We start from the raw sequence: 20,798 nt of genomic DNA, 5'->3' as shown, positions 1-20,798 counted from the left end.
TAGCCCTGCATTACGTCAGTCTTGTGCGCCCATGGGCGGAGACGGGGAGGGAAACCGGAGGCTGTGAGCGGAAGTGAGGGTGAGCCGGTTTCCGGGGCCGCTGGCGTGACGTGTCCCCAGCTTGGCGCAGCAGGAAGCGGCGGCGATCGCGGCCTGCGTTCCCGGCGCCGGCCCCAGCTCCTCTCCCGCTGCCGCCATGCTCGACTTCTTCACTATTTTCTCCAAGGGCGGGCTTGTGCTCTGGTGCTTCCAGGGCGTGAGCGACTCATGCACGGGGCCCGTTAACGCGTTGATTCGTTCCGTGCTGCTGCAGGTACCGCCCCCGCGTGATCAGAACTCCGGCTGTTCCTCCCTGAGCCCATCCATGGTCCCCGTCGACTTATCATCCTGCGCCTCCCTCCCGCCCACCTCAGACTGGCCACTCACCAATAACCCGGACTCCACTTCTTTCTCCTGCTCCCCTCAGACTACCCGGAAACTTTGAGACCCCCTTCATCTCCGGTATCTGGGACTGTAGCCGGATCCCAGCCCCTCTTGAGACTTCTCTCGCTCCCTCCACTCACCACCCCCAGCAGCTTGGTTTTCTGTTGTTTCAAGGCTGAGTGAGATAATGGACGGGAAAAGGCCTTTTAAAAACTGTAAATAGTGTACCGCTGCTGGTAGATCTGATTGTTTATATAGTCATATAAATGTGTCTTGACTTCCCCCTCTCACCTTTTTTCCCCTTCCTCTAACTTAGTATCTCCTTCTCTCCCTGGTGGAATGCCAAAGAGAAATGCCTCAACATTCTCTTGTACTGGGGACAGGTTTGCCTTTCAGGGAAATGTCTGGTTCTTTCCCAGAAGTAATCTCAGAGGGGCCCAAATCTGGGTTTTCGGGAGGTAGTCTGAACTCTGAGACATACTCTTTTTTCAGGAACGGGGAGGTAACAACTCATTCACCCATGAGGCACTCACACTCAAGTATAAACTGGACAACCAATTTGAGCTGGTGTTTGTGGTAAGTGGAGGGTATTTCAGAGGGACAATGATTACATTCTCAATATAGTCCTGATTATTAAGAGCACCCAGGGTACATGATGAAGTAACTGAGAAAACTGGGAAGGTGGAGGGGGGAAAAGGAAACAGCTTCTGGGCCCAGGCAGAGAGCTTGGCTGCCTCTATCAGGACAGGGAAAACTGCCAGGTGGCTGAGCCTTCCTCTGAAGGCCTGGGTTGAGGTTGGCTTCCCTCCGTTCTGAGCTAGCATGTAAGCAGATCTGTTGGCTGTTTCTTCCCCCCAAACAGGTTGGTTTTCAGAAGATTCTAACACTGACGTATGTAGACAAATTGATAGATGATGTGCACCGGCAGTTTCGGGACAAGTACCGCACAGAGATCCAACAACAAAGTGCTTTAAGTCTATTGAATGGCACTTTTGATTTCCAAAATGACTTCCTGCGGCTCCTTCGGTGAGAGGCTTCCCCTATTCAAAATCAGTTTCCATGACTTGATGAATTCTCTACCTGAAGGTGTTTCAGTAGTAGTAAATTGTGTTGAAAGACACTTCTCTTTTGCTGCCAGTTCTGATTGTCCTCTTGGTGTTACGGTCCTTTCTCTGGACTTTGATTTTTCCTCCTGCATGGGGTAGAAAGTTCAACCATTCTCTTCTCTTTAGTGAAGCAGAGGAGAGCAGTAAGATCCGTGCTCCCACTACCATGAAGAAATTTGAAGAGTCTGAAAAGGCCAAGAAACCTGTGAGGTCCATGATTGAGACACGGGGCGAAAAGCCCAAGGAAAAAGCAAAGAACAGCAAAAAAAAGGGGGCCAAGAAGGAAGGTGAGTTTGAGCTCCTTGGACATGCTGAGGCATGAAAGGTGTAACATGCTAAGGACTGAGATGGCCCGTCCTTTTGTCATTGCTTGCCTCCCTCTTGCACAAATGCTCACCACCCTGTCATCTCCAGGCCTTGTGGTCCCCGAGATGTTTCCTCTTAAGGATTTGGAAGACATTTAGCCATTGTCTAGTTGGTTGGGAGTTCGTGTTTTTTCCTCCAGTGAGGTTTCTCCTAACAGGTTCTGATGGTCCTTTGGCTACCAGCAAAGCAGTCCCTGCAGAAAAGTCAGGTCTCCCAATGGGGCCTGAGAATGGAATAGAACTTTCTAAAGAGGAGCTGATACGCAGGAAGCGAGAAGAGTTCATTCAGAAGCATGGGAGGGGTATGGAGAAGTCCAGGTGAACATTCTGACTTTTAAATACCGTCTATCGATGTTGGAGGCAAGGGAGCTCTTGTCTCTGGCTCATGTTTCCTTTCCTACTTCTCCACCGTAACCCCTTGCAGCAAGTCCATGAAGTCAGATGCTCCAAAGGAGAAGGGCAAAAAAGCACCTCGGGTGTGGGAACTGGGTGGCTGTGCTAACAAGGAAGTCTTGGATTACAGTACTCCCACCACCAATGGAACCCCTGAGGCTGCCTTGTCTGAGGACATCAACTTGGTAAGAGGCAACAGGGGCCAGAGTGAAGGTTACCATTCATAAGAAGCTGGGAAGTAAGTAGACTAGGTGGGTGATACCTGGATTTCTTTGAATGAGGGAGTGAATTACATCTGAAGCTTCCTCAAATCAAAGAGAGTAATGTGGACATCTCCTTCCTTTCCCCATATCCTACAGATTCGAGGGACTGGGCCTGGGGGACAGCTTCAGGATCTGGACTGCAGCAGCTCAGATGATGAAGCAGCAGCGCAAAACGCCACCAAACCTAGGTAGGGGGACTTCAGATGGGTGGTGGTATGTATGGCTAAAAATTGATGACAGCTTGCCTGTGTGCTTTATATGTATTTGTGATCTGTGCCTGCAGAGCTACCAAGGGAACTCTGGGTGGCATGTTTGGGATGCTAAAGGGCCTTGTGGGTTCCAAGAGCTTGAGTCGTGAAGACATGGAATCTGTGCTGGATAAAATGCGTGATCATCTCATTGGTAGGTTCTGAGGACATGGCTGACTCACTTTCATGGGGGTAGGGATGGTTGAGAGAAGAACCACCTAGAGTCTCTCAGCTGTACCATATACATTGATAGCGTTGAAACGGAACTCACACCTTTCTCTCCTTAGCTAAGAATGTGGCTGCAGACATTGCTGTCCAGCTCTGTGAATCTGTTGCCAACAAGTTGGAAGGGAAGGTGATGGGGACATTCAGTAGTAAGTATCTCCCTGAGCCAGAATGTGCTTATGTGTACCAAGAGGTTACACACATATACCTCCATTCTTACTAGGTATGTGACTTTTGGCAAATTCCTTAACCTATATAATAACCTTCTATTATATAATGAAGGCTTTAAGAGTTACTAAGAGGATTAAATGAGTTAATACTCATAAAGTGCTTAAACAGTGTGGTCTGGATTCCTGGGATAAGATCCTAGTATCGTCCTAGTGCCCTGAGCAGAGAAAGGTGTTGGGCATTTCTGAGTATATTCCTTGAGTTTCATAGCTGTGCCCTCCTCCACATCTCTTTTCAGCTGTGACTTCCACAGTAAAGCAAGCTCTACAAGAGTCCCTGGTGCAGATTCTGCAGCCTCAGCGTCGTGTGGACATGCTCCGGGATATCATGGATGCCCAGCGTCGCCAGCGCCCTTACGTCGTCACCTTCTGTGGTGTTAATGGAGTGGGGAAGTCTACCAATCTTGCCAAGGTCAGTGTGGTTCCCCTGCTTATCGTTGACATTTCTTCACTCTCCACTCATGTCTTAGAACCCTGGTTCTAGGTGACAATTTTCTTACCTCACTTGCACAGATTTCTTTCTGGCTGCTGGAGAATGGCTTCAGTGTCCTCATTGCTGCCTGTGATACATTTCGTGCTGGGGCTGTGGAGCAGCTGCGGACACACACCCGGCGCTTGAGTGCCCTACACCCCCCAGAGAACCATGGTGGCCGCACTATGGTGCAGCTGTTTGAAAAGGGCTACGGCAAGGATGCTGCTGGCATTGCTATGGAAGCCATTGCCTTCGGTACAGTGCCCGAGAAGCATGGGGGCCCCTCCTTGGGTTCCTTTGTATTTTGCAGAGGATCAGGTTTATACTTTTACAAACTTACTGCTCAATAACAGGGAAAAGCCAGGGTTAGTTACTTGCCATGCTCTGCTTTTGGGTAGTAGTGTGTAGCTGCAGGCAAAGCTAATATATCTTTTTTTTTTTGTCTTTTGTCTTTTTCCGTGTCCGGCAACGGATCGCAACCCTCAGTGTTGCCCCCGTACCGGACCGGGGACCGGCAACGGGATCGCAACCCTCGGTGTTGCTCCCGCGCCTCGCTCAGCCAGTGGCCAGTGAGCGGGAACCGGTCTGTATGTGGGATCCAAACCCTCGGGCGGGAGCGCCACTGCGCTTCCCAAGCAGCACACTATCCAGTGCGCCACTGGGCCGGCCCCGAAAGCTAATATATCTTAACCAAAGAAACCTGAATTCGATCATCTTTATCTTATTGCCATCCTTTTCTCGAATATGTTTGGTGCTGGCCAAGCACAGAGTAGGTTTTTTCTCATATAACCCCCTTGGTGTTGATCCCGCGCCTCGCTCAGCCAGTGAGCGGGAACCGGTCTGTATGTGGGATCCAAACCCTCGGGCGGGAGCGCCACTGCGCTTCCCAAGCAGCACACTATCCAGTGCGCCACTGGGCCGGCCCCGAAAGCTAATATATCTTAACCAAAGAAACCTGAATTCGATCATCTTTATCTTATTGCCATCCTTTTCTCGAATATGTTTGGTGCTGGCCAAGCACAGAGTAGGTTTTTTCTCATATAACCTTGTAGCCAAATCTACAGTCCAAGAGAGTAAACATAGGCTTTTAATATAGCCAGACTAGGACTTCTTAAGAGGAAGCTGGACGTGAGCATAAGTGACAATTGAGGATTTTTGAGATGACTATTTTCTCTCTCTAGCACGTAACCAAGGCTTTGATGTGGTGCTGGTGGACACGGCTGGCCGCATGCAAGACAATGCCCCCCTGATGACTGCCTTGGCCAAACTCATTACTGTCAATACACCTGACTTGGTGCTGTTTGTGGGGGAGGCCTTAGTAGGCAACGAAGCCGTGGACCAGCTGGTGAGGGCTTGGGCCTAGTTCCCTTTACAACCTAACCTTTGGCCAGTTAGATGGTTCTCATACTAATACCTTTCCCCTTTCCAGGTCAAGTTCAACAGAGCCTTGGCTGACCATTCTATGGCTCAAACACCTCGGCTCATTGATGGCATTGTCCTTACCAAATTTGATACCATTGATGACAAGGTAAATGTGGATGACACAGGTCAGTGAGACTGGAGGGTGGAATGGGCACCCTTCATATGGGAGCTGAGGCTGTCAGCATATGGTGGCTCCAGAGCTTCCTGCTATTGACAAAAGTGGGCCAGAGTTGATTGCCTATCCCCTTTCTCCACTTCAGGTGGGAGCTGCTATTTCTATGACGTACATCACAAGCAAACCCATCGTCTTTGTGGGCACCGGCCAGACCTACTGTGACCTACGCAGTCTCAATGCCAAGGCTGTGGTGGCTGCCCTCATGAAGGCTTAACGCAGCTCTTGCCTGATACCAAATCACTGCTTCCCCCCATAAGCACCTATTCCTATATCAAGAATGTGCTTTAGAGTATGTGAGCAACTTGTCTTCAGTGTAGTTCAAAGACAGAGTGAGCGGAGCTCCAGGGGCTTGCAGCTCCTTGTAACCCCACTCCCTGCTCAGTCCAGCCTCCCTCAACAAGGAGCGCCTAATCATGTTACAGTCACCGCCCACTGACCCCAGACCGGCCTCCCCCTTCCTACTCAGGCATCCTCTTTACTCTGCCTAGAGACTCTCAAGTCTCATTACAGCTTTGACCAATGGTTGGAAGATCCAATACCAGAGCGTTGCTAATTAGTATGATCATAGAGCCATCTGAGTCTAAGGAGCAGTTTAAAGTCCCAGCTCCATCAGGTTAAGAGAGACTTCCAGAGCCAGCTCTGGGTCTTAAATGGCACCTTTCCCTGGGGTACACAGCTTTCAGGTCCCTGAGGCCAGGATGATACCCACCTCACTGTGGTAGTGTATGGCCTGTTCTTAATTGCTGCTAATCCTAATTCTGATCATCATCCCCTACCCCATTATTTCCCCCAAAGCATCAGCTAGGCCAGAGTGATTTGTTACAAATGAGCAAAAGAAGAGTCTCTGTATCCCTAAGAAATAAGGGGAGCCAAGCTGCACTGTTGCATTGAGCTTCTCAGCCTTCCACCTCTTCCCCACTCCTGGAATTCACATGTAAGCTTTGCATGTTCCCTTGTTGGGAGAAAACCAACTGTCAGAAGGGTCTACATTGCCCCCTCCTCCAGCCTGTTCTTCACCTCCTGAGCGGGTCCTGGCTTTTCCTCATCCCTATCCTCTACAGTGCCTGGTAGACAAGTGCTACGTTGAAGAATACGAACCTCTTGTTAAGACTTGTCCTGTAGTGTGGTATTACAGATGTGCTATTAGTGCAATAAGGTGAAGGCTGTCTGCCCAGAGAAATACATAATTTATATAAGAAAATAAATTTCATAAATAAATTGCCTTTTAGGTCTTGGAGTTATTTTATATAAGATTCAAAACTAAAATCCCACATCACACTAAGTTCTAGGGCATATGTATGGTTAAGAAGGGCAACAAGGCAGGAACTGATATGCCTCCAACGAATGAGGTAAGTAATGGCTGTCCCGAGAAGACTGCCCCATCCCAAGGTGAAAGAACAGAACCTTTAAAATTTTGAGTTGTAAAATTACTAGTACCTTGATGTAAGTTAGAGTTTTCTACAGTGGCTCTAAAAGTAGAGCCAGGGCCCTGACAAGTAAATGAACAAGCTTTTAATACAGCTCAGTTATGTAAAATACTGTACACTGTAAAAGATCTAGAAAACTAGAGCTTCAAGTCATTTTTTAAAAAGCTATTAACTTAATTGAAAAACCAAGTATAGAGTACAAAACTGCAACAGGAGCCAAGGTCGTTTCATGGCATCTGGATCCCCAAGTCCTTTATGCAGAGCTGCAGTCACAATCAATGGAGGTATCACATTGATTTGCTGTGTGGACACAAGCATGTCCAGCTGGGGGGGTAGGGTGTAGGCTGCATTTGGGTCCCCTTGTCACTTGAGTAGTCTTGAACTGGAACAGGCAGCAGAATATCAAGAACCAGACAGCTTGAAGGATTAAGTTGGAACATTTCCCTCCTACTCTACCCCCACCCTTCAACCTCTATGTGTTGGCCTGGGAGCTGTGTTGGGTTCTTTTAAGTTTACTTGTTAAACACTGTCCATGGTAGGGCCTTATAGCTTGGTCTGATGATGGTGATTTCTCCAGCCTGTTCATGTACCGTACAGCCTGTGGAGAGAAAGAAAAGAGAATAATACGAAGTTTCACAAAACGAGTTAATGCATCTAAAGTTGCAGATATTTAAGTCAATCTTAACCTTTCAGAAGGCAAGACATAGTAGATGCTAGTAATCTTGTAATAGACTTGATAGGAAAAGGTACACCCTTAATACATGGGAAAGGTAAATCACTATTCTCCAGAGTCTTAATTAAGGAAAATTTTCTGCTGACAGATGGATAAATAACAGAACAGAAAATAGTATACCTCTTATTTCACTGTGTGCTGCAGATGAGCCATTTAGCTGACCTTCTCTCACCATCCCTGCCAAATATAGAGTGCATGAGTACCAGACTGAAAAGCTAACAGCAAAAAGAAAACCAACTAAAGGGAGATGAGGGCACAACTAAGACAGATGGAATTTAGAAGTCAAACGACAAAGGTGGGGAGAATAACTGGACTAGTCTTCAGAGAGTTGCATTAAATAACAGGGCAACAGTAAGATTCCTTATTGCATTCAGATTGCTTGTAAACAAAACATTTTATGTAGGCAAAGTGTCTGCTATTCCTTAGTCTAGAAAGCTAAGTTTAGGTTAAAAAAAACATTCAGTCTCACCAGGGATGGGGAGCAGCATGTGATTGAGCAAATTCAACCAAGAAAACTGGAAAGTAGCAGGTATTTCCACAATATAAAATGGGCTAGATCTGCACTGCCTGATATGGTACCACAAGCCACATAAGGCTACTTAGTTTCTTTTTTATTTTATTTTATTTTATTTTTTTTAAAGATGACCGGTAAGGGGATCTCACCCCTTGGCTTGGTGTTGTCTGCACCACGCTCAGCCAGTGAGCTAAACCGGCCATTCCTATATAGGATCCGAACCCGTGGCCTTGGTGTTATCAGCACCACACTCTCCCGAGTGAGCCACGGGCCGGCCCAAGGCTACTTAGTTTCAAATTAAGAATTTTGTTTCTCAGTCACACTGGTCACATTTCAAGTGCTCATTAGCCCCATGTGGCTATGGCACTGGACAGTCAAGATTATAGAATATGTTTGTGATTGCAGAAAATTCCATTGGACAAAACTGGGATAGATAATGGTATAGAAAAAAGTATAAAATGTGAAAGAAAATAATCAGAAATATGGTCAATTAGAATATAAATAGACATACAAATTGATATTCCCCTCTTGGAAAGCAATTTAGCATTATAGTGACCACTAAAATGTTCATGACCTTTGATGTCCTAATTACACTGAGAACACACCCTAAGGAAATTACTGGCAAAAGGAAAAACTAAGCAATATTACTTATAATAGAGAAAAGTAGAAAAAAAATCAGAAATTTTCTAACAGGGGAATAATCAGTTAAATTATAACATCCACCCTGGAATATAACAATTAAAAATAGTTATGAAGACCAGCAATTGGGAAAATGTATGATGTACTATGGAATAAAAAAGGTACCAAAACTGTATGTATACTTTATTTACAACTATGAAAAAATGCATGGGGGAAACTGTTAATCAGAAATATACCAAACTAACTGCTTGTGTGGTAATGAATTATAAGAGAATTGTTTTCCTTGTTCCCATTACTTGATTTTTCTGAAATATATGTACTAGATCCTACAGAATCTTTTGAAGTCAAGTCATGTTCACTATGTAAGAGTACACAACACAATGCCAGACACACAGCAAATGCTCAGTGTTAAATAACAAAACAGCAGCAAAAGATCTCTTACCTCTTATCAGTGTATACCTACAGATAAAATCTCAGAAGTCTCAAGTGTGAGAAAACAGCAGACGAGTTTGGAACACTGCAGGACACCAGAAAAACTTATCCCCAAGAAAGAATAGCAAATAGTTTTCACAAAAGAGACAAACCAGACGGTATGTCCTAAGGGTTTTCTAAACCTTCTGGAGGAAGAGTAGATATAGTTTGCAGTGTTTAGTTATGGTGACGGCTTTTAAAAATCTTGTTCCAAGGCTGGCCGTTTAGCTTACTTCATGTTAGTAACACCAAGGTCAAGGGTTCAAATCCCAGTACCAGCAAGCTGCACCCCGCCCCCCTGCCCCAAAATCTTGTTCCATCAAAACATAGCCATGGAAGAGCTTGTGGAATTTTTCATTACAGGTGAATTCTACTTGAAGCCATCTGATTCAGAAAAGAAATCTGGGAATGATTAGACTTAAGAAAAGTTCTTTGGGCCGGCCCGGTGGCGCACTCGGGAGCACGGCGGCGCTCCCGCCGAGGGTTCGGATCCCATATAGAGACTGGTCCGCTCACTGGTTGAGCGCAGTGCGGGCGCAACACCGAGGGTTGCAATCCCGTTGCCGGTCGCGGTACGCCGGTTCCCGCTCACTGGCTGAGCGAGGTGCAGGTGCAACACCGAGGGTTGCGATCCCGTTGCCGGTCACGAAAAAAGACAAAAAGGGGAAAAATAATAATAATAAAAGTTCTTTACATATTAAATTACCTATACTTTAATAGGTCCCCTAAGAAGCATTCAGGTTGACAACAAAAATACTTACTAATATATAACCTTTCAGGAACATCTTCTGTGTACAACAGCAAAGTTTCTTTGGAACTGGGTGGGTGAGCCAGAATGGCCATACTTGGAGCCTGGCTTTATCCAATGTATGGTTTTAAAAAGCATTCTTCAATTTTTACTCATTCATTCATTTACTGGCAGCTGAACAGTACGGGGATCCGAACCCTTAACCTTGGTGTTATCAGCACCACACTCTTACCGACTGAGCTAACCAGCCAGCCCTCTGCATTCTTCAATTTAGGTGATACTAAAACATTTTGCATTTTGTAGGGTTATTGGGAATTTGCCTGTAGCCATTAACTAACCAAACCCTTTATCACCATTTTGTTCTTGATTGTTAGAACCTGAAAGTAAAATACCAAGTGAGTGGTACCACTATCCTTTGACTTTAATACCATCATAATAGTTTCCAAACAGCATTTTAAAAGGTTTTCTGTTTTATGGATAATGCAAAGTCACTGTAGAAAATGCTGACATAGAAACAAAAAACCAACACACGATAACCACAGTTAGTTTAATTTCTTTTAGGATAAATTGTATTGATGGGATTTCTAGGTCAAAGGTTTTTAAAGTTTTTGATTCATAATCTAAATTTATCTTCATAAAAGCTGTACTAACTTTACCTTCCCACCAACAATACATGAATAAATTTCTTTCCTCATAGCCTCAGCCAAAACTGACTGTTAGGAGCTCCTGAGACTAGCAAGATCAGCATCACTCACCATAACTTCGGTGTTCCTGAGCACGTGATATTTATCTCTTTTTTGAAATCTAAATTCTAATTGCATTTCATTGATATCTAGTGAGGTTGAACATCTTTAATACACAGCCAGCCCCTGACTTATGATGGTGTGAAAGCGATACACATCCAGTATGCTTCTCGACTGATGATGGGGCTACACTCAGACCAATCGTTAGTTGAAAATGCACTTTCAACTTAGATACAGGTTTATTGGGACATAAGCCCATTGTAAGTCAAGGAGCATCTGTATTTTTTTCATTCTTCCTACTTCTATACAGAACTGCTGGAGTGCACCTTTTGTCCATTCTCCTATTATCCAAATGGCATTTCAGTCTAACCTAAAGACTGTGACCTCCTTTCACAATTTGGTCAGGTACTACATTCCTCATCTTGGTAATTATTTTGCCCATCACAAATAAACAAAAGGCTGAAGAGCTGCTGTTCTCTGATCTCCCTCAGTCTCAAAATGCATCGTACCTGATCTACCTCTCGTGGAGATCTCACATGTCAGTCTCTTGAAATACTCTGGAAGATCAGCATAGTCATTTCCATAGGAGATGACTTTAATCCCCCTGTCCAGCATGTTTTCTCGAAGGCTGTTGAACTCGTCTATGTCTCCTCTCCGAACCAGCATGAAATGCTCCAAGATGGATTTATGCTTTACAGCCTCCAGGCAAAGGGCCTGGAAAGTAGTGTCATTCACAGTCCAGCCACAACCCAGGAAAAGGAATGACTTGTTTTCGTAGAGTTTCTGAATCTCTCTCTTGAAAAAAAAGAAAAAATGTATTAATGACACTGTGAAGACACACACAAGGCATGTCTGAAACTAAAAAAGCCAATGAGTTCACAACTGCTACATTTAGCAGACTGTGATGACCAATTAACCAAGATTTAAGAGGGCAGATATGTTTGATCTCCTGTTTATTACTATAACGTGATTGGTCTAAAATTTTCTTTACCTGGCATTCTTCTCTGGGTTCTCTAATCAGGGTTTCACTGGGTTGGCACTGGTCTTCTGGTCTTGTGGTTTATTTTTTAGATTTAAGCACCCAGAGATCATCAGTCAATGAGTAATTCTTCAATACAGTCATGCATCACTTAATGAGAGGGATATGTTCTAAAGAAATGTGTTAGGCAATTTCATCATTTTGTGAATGTCATTAAGTATACTTACACAAACCTAGGTGGTAAAACCCACTACACATCTAGGCTATATGGTACAACCTATGGCTCCTAGGCTTCAAACCTGTACAGCATGTTACTGGAATGAATACTGCAGGCAACTGTAGCACTTAGTATTTGTGCATCTAATCATCGAAAAGGTACACTAAAGATATGGTAAAAAAAAAAAAATGGTACAGAATAGGATAAAAGGATAAAAACTGGTACACCTGTACAGGGCACTTGCCATGAACAAAGCTTACAGGTCTGGAAGTTGCTCTGGGTGAGTCAGTGAGTGATGAATGAATGTCTACACTACTGTAGACTTTATGAACACTGTACGCTTAGGCTACACTACATTTATGAAAAAAATTAAGTAACTATGCTATGATGTTGTGTCAGCTACATAGCTATAATGAAGCTGATAGGAATTTTTCAGCTCCATTACAATCGTATGGAACCACCACTGTATATATAGTCTGTTGTTGACTGAAACATCATTATGTGGCATGTAACTATATTTTACTCTTTCCATTTTCTGGACCATATTTGCCTTTTCTTGCCATACAAACTGAACCAAGGGTCACCAGAGAAGATTTACTCAACGGAAGCCTGACACTTAAAACATCAATATGTGTGTGTGCACATGTGTGTTGTGTGTGTACATACATGTCTATATGCACGTGTGTATATATACATACAACACATATATAATCAAATGATTCTGCTTCGGGGACCACTCAATGTCAGTGATGGATGCAGTTACAGCAGATGTCAGGGAAAGAAGAGATGAAAAAAAGTCCCTTACACTTTAGAAAACATCACATTTTCTTTGTGTTTCTTTTGCTGCATCATGTAAAGATGCTACTGTTCCATGTGACCCAGTTCTGAAAATAGCCAGAATACACAATTCTCAAAGAGCCTATGGCCTGACACCTTAGAAGAAGTGCTGCACTTCCTAGGACGACATGCACACCGACCAGCTAAGCAGCACAAGAAGAATGGCTGACCTTCCAGTTGTTGATTAATGAAAAGGAAACTTTCCCTCTTTAAGACCTAAAGCACATTTAGAAGCTTCCCAGGAAGGAGCTCCTGAGACTAGCAAGATCAGCATCACTCACCATAACTTCGGTGTTCCTGAGCACGTTCTGATATCCAGCTGGATGAAGCACAATGCCACTAGGGTTGGTGTAGACCCCATGGATATGAAATATACTCAGCTTCCGCTTCTCCTGAGCCCACTCTAGAACCTGCACAATACACGTATAGCTCAACCAGGTTGGCAGGGCTGAGTTCCTGCTTAATGGTTGCAATGGGCAAGAGGCTATTTTGAGGACTAGACTTCTGACATAACTCTCCAGCATCACGGTATCATAGGATATGCAAAATCATTTGTGGTCAAAGTTTCCATTTCAGGAATGACTGTTAGGAATAACAGCAGCAAGTCTAATGATTTCTCTTTGAAAATAATAATCAAAAATTAGAACTTATATGTCATCATTTGCATATAAGGACTCTTTTCACTGGAGACATACACGGGATCTTTGGATGACTGCTTGAGTGATGGCCCTAAGAAATCAAGCCTCCCTGTGTGTAGGCCCTTGTGTAGTCCCTTTTCACAGTGACTCCAGGCTGGCCATTTGACATACTTTAGCCAAAGGGGCATTAGCAAACATGACACAAGCATAAGCTTTTAAAGTGTTGGCATAACAAGTCTTATTTCCCTCTTCTGTTGCTTTTGGATCCCAGATGCCATATGAAGAAGACCGACAAAGCCTGCTAGAGACATATGGCCCAGCCAATTCCCTGCATCTACAGATGTGGAAGCGAGGCCATCTTACATCATCCAGCCCCAGGATGGCCACCAGATGATTAGAGCCATGTGAGTAAGCCACAAAGCCGACAGATGAACTGCCCAGCTGAGCCCACCTCAAACTGCTAATTCATTTTATCATGGGCAAGTAATACGTTTGCTGTTTTAAGCCATGAAGTTTCAGGGTGGTTTCTTATGTAGCAATAGATGAGTGATAAAAGAATCACTCTAGGCACCTCTAAGAAACCTAAAAGGCTGCCAATGAAGAGCAATCATTTAGATGACAGTGACTACCATAGCTACCTGGATTTTTTGGCACCATTTTCCCAAGGACTTGAGAGAGTATAAATTTATTCTTATCACGTTTGGAAAATTAGGGTACAGGTTAGGAAAAATAGTTAAGAGGCTCAGAGATTCAGAATTTGAATATTACTAGGCCCCATTCTGACTACCAGCCAATGGCTTTAACCATTGTCAATACTGCCCCTAATGTGAGCTAAAAATACAAAGCAGATCTTGAGGTTCAAGGATGAAATGAGAAAGAAAATATCAAGTCTGACAGATATCTGCAGCTTTGAAAAGGCCTTGTGCTTCCGATGCCCATGAATAAATGGTTGTGGTCTTTGGAAATTATGTCAGAAACAGCATGGAAGCTGTTCTAGCCACTCATTTTTGAATTTCATTCAATCATTTCTTAATTTAAAGAATATTTACTAAGCACTCACTATGTGCCAAGTACTCTTTGAGACATGAGAGTAAGGCTGATATGATACCTGACCAAATGGAGTTGCTATTCATGTGGGGTAAAGAGTCAGAAAACAAACAGATGAACAGCCAAAATAAAAAGTACAAGTTACAGAAAGTGCTGTGACGGAAATGGACAAGAGAATGAACCAAAAAATAACTGTCTAATTTAAAAAGGATTGTCAAGGGCTGGCCTGTGGCTCACTCGGGAGAGTGTGGTGCTGATAACACCAAGGCCATGGGTTCGGATCCCATACAGGGATGGCCGGTTCACTCACTCGCTGAGCGTGGTGCTGACAACACCAAGCCGAGGGTTAAGATCCCCTTACCGGTCATCTTTTTAAAAAAAATAAAATAAAATAAAAAGGATTGTCAGAGAAGGTCTGTCAGAGGAGGTGATACTTATGTTGAGATTTATAGGTGAAGGACAAGCTGGCCATGCAAAGTGTGAGGGAGCAGGTGGAAAACATTCCAGCCAGAGAAAACCAGTCATCAGGGCACCATTTCTCTAAATTCGATTCCCTTTTAAAATCTGGCTTCAAGATCAGCAAAACCACAAGAGTGGTATTATTATAGCTACTTCTTTGGCAGAGGCAGTACTGTGGCAATGAATGCCAATGGGTGAATCAATTAACTACTTAAAACATTTAGCTGAGGGCTGGCCCGGTGGCGCACTGCGCTAGTGCGCCGCTTGGGAAGCGCGGCGGCGCTCCCGCCTAGGGTTCGGATCCCACATACAGACCGGCCGCTCACTGGCTGAGCGAGGCGCGGGGGCAACACCGAGGGTTGCGATCCCATTGCCGGTCCCGGTCCGGTACAGGCACAACACTGAGGGTTGCGATCCGTTGCCGGTCACGAAAAAAGAGACAATAGACAAAAAAAAAAAACAAAAACAAAAAAAAAAACATTTAGCTGAGCTCTAAGTTGGACACAAAGACAGGTTCCTGAGGAAAACAAAGTGTAGAATGAAGATTACAAAAACCACAGAGCAGGATAAATGAGACCTTAAGCAGTCATCTCATTAGTTGATACAGATCAATATTATATTATTAGTTGGCATAGATCAATATTCAATATTATGGCAGACAGCTTAGATATGATACGGGTTATGTTAAGAAAAAAGAAAAAAAGTCTACTGAGGTTTGTACTGATCATTAACTTCAACCCAGCTATCACTTGGCCTGGAAGTTGCTCTTCCAATCATCATAAGGTAGTTTTCCTACTTTCCTAATAGATGGTATAAAGAATGTATTCTAGGAGAGAAATCTAAATCAGTATCATACCGTCAAGTGCTAAAGATACTATTTGAGTTTAAATGATTTCCTCTAATCTTGTTTTAAAACTGGGTGAAACTGCCAGAATTCATAGAATTGAATGCTTTTAAGATCAGTGCATTTTACTGTGTATTAATTTTACCTCAAAAACAAAACATACCCCCCAAAATCTAACCAGGGATAAGAATATTCCTTTCTAACTCTGCATAAGTACCAGTATATCAACTGGAAATCAGTGTTGCTGATGAAGATACAACCCACTAGCCCAAAGAATAGACTTTTTACCTTTTTCTGATCAGTAAGGTCAAGGGATTCAAGTTGCTTTCCCTGATCTGCTGCATATAGTTCCAGAAGATTATCAAAATTAGTAGTTAATACTAGGGCTCCATTTTCCATCAGGTGAAGAACTGAATGAAGTAGTTGTTTTCCAGAATCTTCCATCTTTGACTCCAAGTCATCAAATACTTCATATAAACAGTCCTTGAAAAACGTGGATCGAACATTACTGGTACGCTGGGGGAGCAATTTGAAAGAGGAAAATTAATCCAAGATGTTCTGGTAGGTCATTTGACTTAATTACAGTAATAAATGTTTGAAGAATACTTTGTACTTAAAAATAGAGATATTATCTGTTTTAAAGGGTTGTAATAAAGAAAATGGGACGATACATGCAAAGTATTTATCACAATACCTAGCAAGTGATCAATACTATTACACCTTATGCAAACAAGCATAAGCTCTCTAAAGAGGCATTTTTATAGAATGAAGAAAATAGGCATGGCCAAGAGATGTGAATTTACTATGGGACTAAAGGAGAGCTGGGGTAGATAGCACAGCACCAACTACCCTCGAAAAGGCAACACTTTCTGTTACACTCTTTTTATCTAGGAATAACTACTAAAAGCTCTAAGTGTGGTTTAGTATTTCTTTTTCTTTTCTTTTTTTCCTTTTTGTCTTTTTTCGTGACCGGCAACGGATCGCAACCCTCAGTGTCGTGCCCGTACCCGAACCGGACCGGGACCGGCTACGGGATCGCAACCCTCGGTGTTGCTCCTGCACCTCGCTCAGCCAGTGGGCAGCCGGTCTGTATGTGGGATCCGAACCCTCGGAGGGAGCGCCGCCGCGCTTCCCAAGCGGCGCACTGTACCAGTGCGCCACCGGGCCAGCCCTAGTATTTCTTTTTCTAATCCCAGGTTTTGTACAGCTGCTTATGGATTTAGAAAAAAACCACTCAACTTCTCCCTGCCTGTTATTTCCCTGGCATAATCCAGCAAGCTATTCACAGGTTTGCTATATAAAGAATACCTAGCATATAATAAAATTATACAAAATTTAATAAATTTTATAATTGAAACTTGCATTTTGCAATTGTTAAAAATATAAAAAACTAATCAGTTCTACATAGACTCCCTATTTCTTAACATATGGTTTACTTAAATAAATGCTTTCCCATATTCTTTTATTTTTTTTTTGCAGCTGGCCAGTATGGGGACCCATATTCATTTTGATTACATGTAAATATCCCTGAGGACGAATGAAGAAATATAACGCCAACCTAAGGTGTAAAGTTGGAGTTGAAACTTAAAGCACAAAGTGACCCCTGGGACAAAAGGAATTTGAAATGGGAAAGTAATTATGTAATGTGCTGTAACAAATATATGATCCCTAGCCTAGCAGTGAAATACCATCCCATTAGATAATATCAGAGCAAGAATTAACTCTTAAAGGCCCCAATATTTCCCATTCGAACTACAAATTATTGCACTTAGCTGCTAGGGAGTAAATATTTAGCAATCCTGCTTTTTCTCAAAATAGTCCCCCTATCTTCCTAGTTTCCTCTGTGTATCTTTCTAACTGTGCAATGCTCAGATAAAGATCTGTTTCCATGGAACCACCTAAGCAGATTCATAAAACACATTTCAATTTGCCAAACTCTTTCCCTAATTTGTCAAAGTATTTTATAAAATTATTCTTTAATCATACCTAAACCAAATAAATGGTAAGTATCTTCACAATGGAAACTTAAAGCATAGAGATGAAACACCTGTAATTTATCTGGACTCTGTCCATCAATCTTCCATGCTGTATCCACCACTAGACAGGCTACTTGCTGTACCATACTGTCAGTGGGTTCAAAGATTCTTTTCTAGTACTAAATAGATGGAACCACCCATAATTTGTGTGGCTAAGAATGTGGGTCATGGTTTTTAACTTCTTTCCATTCTTATCACATAAGGGCATAAATAAATACATCACATATTAATGGTGTATGGGCAACCAACTAGGGATTCTAACACAATCTAATCCGAATGAACAATCTGATCAGAAACAAATAGTGAAGAATTTATAACTCTACTGAATTTCACTACATGCAAAAGTCAACTACTACTGAGTGCCAGGCAATCTTCTAGATTTGTTATAAAAAATATGCTGCCCCTTTAATGTCTATCAAATTTACAAAACCATTTAGCAATTCCATTTCTGGGAATGTATCACACAGAAATAACTGCAAACAAATGAAGTGAAATATACAAGGTTATCATTGTTTCATTATTTGTAATAGCAAAAGACTGGAAACAAGCTAAGTATCCACACATAGGAGACTGGCATAGCCAAGTACCCATATATACAAGAAAAGATCTCCAGGATATACTGTTAAATACAATGAACATACTGAGAAACAGTATGTCTAGAATGCTAACTTCTGAGTTGGGGGATGGAAGTAGTGAGATAAGTATAGTCCTACTTACTTGTATTTGAAAAAGAAACACTGAAAGGATACACAAAGAACCTGTAACAGTAGTGATCTACATATGGGAGGTGGGTTTGTGGAGAAGAGACAAAGACATAAGTGGAAGTGAAATGTCTCAATATATCTAAACTTTTTTAACATTATTTCTGCAATGTATGTAAACACCACCTATTCAAAAAAGCAAAATTAAATTTAAAATTAAATTAAGAATATGGTGACTTCCTTGTTTTTCCTATTAAGAACCTAGCTGGGCTGGTTGGTTAGTTCAATTGGTTAGAATGTGGTGTTGACAGCACCAAGGTCAAGGGTTCAGATCCCCATACTGGCCAGCTGCCAAAAAAAAAAAAAGAACCTAGTTATGTTTTATAACTTCATTTTGTACCCTGACTCACACAACCATATTCCAACACCAGTTTAGTTATTACTCACACAACCATATATACCATATTCTAACACCAGTTTAGTTATTACGCACACAGATTAAAAGGCCTATGTATACAATCTCGTAATCACTGGTGTGAAATATATTTTCTTGCTTCTAAAAAAAGGAATACAAAAGGTTAACACCTAGAAATAAATTCACTGACTCACTTATTTTAGCTAAATATCTTTTAGTCCTATTTCTTTAAGTTACTAAATCTTGCTTATCAACATAGAAAGGAAGGGAAGAAGTGGTGCACCGATTTCCTCAGACTTCTTTTTTTTTTTTTTTTTCCCTAAAAGATGACCGGTAAGGGGATCTCAACCCTTGGCTTGGTGTTGTCAGCACCACACTCAGCTAGTGAGCAAACCGGCCATCCCTATACAGGATCCGAACCCGTGGCCTTGGTGTTATGAGCACCGCACTCTCCCGAGTGAGCCATGGGCCGGCCCTTATTTCCTCAGACTTAAAATGAAAGTTTTTCTCTCTTAAAGCAGGTGACCCTAGGACTAAATTTCCCACCAGTGGCTTCTACAAGACAAAGGAATGAAAACATAAACAGGGAAGTTCAGCAGTCAAAAGGAAATGTTGAACTCCCACACAATTTCTAAGGACCTTTTCCTATTCATTTAAAACAGTGAACTGAATCCAATGCTACTTCATTTCCCTCTATCCTGTAACTCTTATCTTTCTAGTCCCAGACAGACTAAAAACAAAACAAAAAAGGGCTGGCCCATGGCTCACTTGGGAGAGTGTGGTGTTGATAACACCAAGGCCATAGGTTCGGATCCCTATATAAGGATGGCCGGTTAGCTCACTTGGGAGAGTGTGGTGCTGACAACACCAAGTCAAGGGTCAAGACCCTCTACCGGTCATCTTTTAAAAAACAAACAAACAAACAAAACCCAGAAAAACCACTGACTCTGTTTCCTAACATAACTAACATTTCTAGGGCATTTACTATGTGCCAGACACTTTATATACATTATCATCACAAAACCCTAAGAGGCAGTTAATATCCCAGTTTTATAAGTGCAACAACAGATGTTGAGAAGTTAAGCAATTCGCTCAGGGTCCCAGTGCATTTAAATGGCAGTCTTTCTGATTCTGAAACCCAAGCTCTTTGCACTGAATCTACAATGTCAATTCCCTCCTACATGAAACTGACTCAGCGAATGGGCCTATTAACTCTCCCATGTTACTACTGATTGTTACATTTGATTCTTTTCTTTTTTATTTTGAACATTTTCAAACATACACAAAAGTAAGAGTATTAAAAAAACTCCCATGTACCTATCACCCAATTTTAACAATTATCACCCATGGCCAATCTTGTTTGACCTAAACTCCTCTCCACCATGCCCTCTTCTGCACTTCCCTGAATTTTTTAAAGCAATTCCCAGGCATCACATATCATTTCATTCATAGATACTTCAAGATGTTCCCTAAAAGATAAGGACCTCCCTCTTTTAAATATAAAGCAAAACATAACTGCAATACCACCATCACACCTTTAAAAAATGTGGTATCAAATATCAAATGATCAGTGTTCAGGTTTCCCCAGACATCTCTTTTTTTTTTTTTAGCCATTGTGTAGCCTGTATTTTTTCTTACATATCCTCTATTGCAGTGGTTCTCAAAATGTGGCCACTGGACCCCACAGATCCATAACACTTTTTTTTTTTTTTTTTTTGGCGCTGGCCAGTACAGCGTAACACTCTTTAAGGGGCTGGCAAAGTCAAAACTATTTTCATAGTAATACTAAGACAATATTTGTCTTTTAAACTGTGTTGACATTGTTAGTGATGGTGCAAAAGCAATGGAAGGTAAAACTCTTAGTGCCTTAGTATGAATCAAGGCAGTGGACCCAAACTGTGTTAGTAATTACTAAATTCTTCAAAGGCTTACGGTAAAAAAAAAAAAAAAAAAAAAGCCAGTTTCACTTAAGAATGTCCTTAATAAAGCAGTAAAAATTACTAGTTGTATTAAATCTTTTTTTTTTTTTTT

At 42.3% G+C, this 20,798-nt stretch overlaps 2 protein-coding genes across 4 annotated transcripts in view; one reads left to right on the top strand and one right to left on the bottom strand.

Moving 5' to 3' along the window:
• Positions 1-17: 17 nt before the first annotated feature.
• SRPR (signal recognition particle receptor (docking protein)) lies at positions 18-6,538 on the top strand. Of its 2 annotated transcripts, none has more exons than XM_008591083.1 (14): positions 18-313; positions 916-999; positions 1,286-1,449; positions 1,656-1,816; positions 2,053-2,212; positions 2,319-2,472; positions 2,647-2,738; positions 2,834-2,952; positions 3,086-3,172; positions 3,490-3,662; positions 3,764-3,977; positions 4,904-5,067; positions 5,152-5,250; positions 5,405-6,538. In XM_008591083.1, the coding sequence occupies exons 1-14, from the start codon at positions 197-199 to the stop codon at positions 5,531-5,533; spliced, it is 1,917 nt and encodes a 638-aa protein (XP_008589305.1). In that variant the 5' UTR covers positions 18-196; the 3' UTR covers positions 5,534-6,538. The 2 variants fall into 2 exon arrangements, with proteins under 2 accessions (XP_008589305.1, XP_008589304.1); XM_008591082.1 differs by having other exon boundaries at positions 95-313; positions 3,764-4,040.
• Positions 6,539-6,816: 278 nt separating this feature from the next.
• Positions 6,817-20,798, bottom strand: part of FAM118B (family with sequence similarity 118, member B) — a 54,794-nt gene continuing 40,812 nt past the window's right edge. The window contains exons 4-8 of one of the 2 annotated variants that reach the window (XM_008591080.1): positions 15,904-16,131; positions 12,909-13,037; positions 11,104-11,389; positions 7,600-7,656; positions 6,817-7,344 (exon numbers count right to left, since the gene is read on the bottom strand). In XM_008591080.1, the coding sequence (XP_008589302.1) occupies positions 7,259-7,344; positions 7,600-7,656; positions 11,104-11,389; positions 12,909-13,037; positions 15,904-16,131 (786 nt within the window). In that variant the 3' untranslated portion in view covers positions 6,817-7,258. The remainder of the gene's footprint in view (positions 7,345-7,599; positions 7,657-11,103; positions 11,390-12,908; positions 13,038-15,903; positions 16,132-20,798) is intronic. The other variant, XM_008591081.1, reaches the window with a different exon arrangement.

Source organism: Galeopterus variegatus, unplaced genomic scaffold, assembly GCF_000696425.1.
Source record: "Galeopterus variegatus unplaced genomic scaffold, G_variegatus-3.0.2 Scaffold6617, whole genome shotgun sequence".
NCBI classification, from domain to species: Eukaryota; Metazoa; Chordata; class Mammalia; order Dermoptera; family Cynocephalidae; genus Galeopterus; species Galeopterus variegatus.
This window is presented reverse-complemented; position numbering and strand designations above follow the sequence as displayed.

Excerpts from the sequence above, each read along its gene's own strand:
- SRPR (XM_008591082.1), top strand. The coding sequence starts at position 197 with ATGCTCGACTTCTTCACTATTTTCTCCAAGGGCGGGCTTGTGCTCTGG. Across the intron at positions 1,450-1,655 it reads GACTTCCTGCGGCTCCTTCG|TGAAGCAGAGGAGAGCAGTA; the intron begins GTGAGAGGCTTC and ends TCTTCTCTTTAG. Across the intron at positions 1,817-2,052 it reads AAAGGGGGCCAAGAAGGAAG|GTTCTGATGGTCCTTTGGCT; the intron begins GTGAGTTTGAGC and ends TTCTCCTAACAG.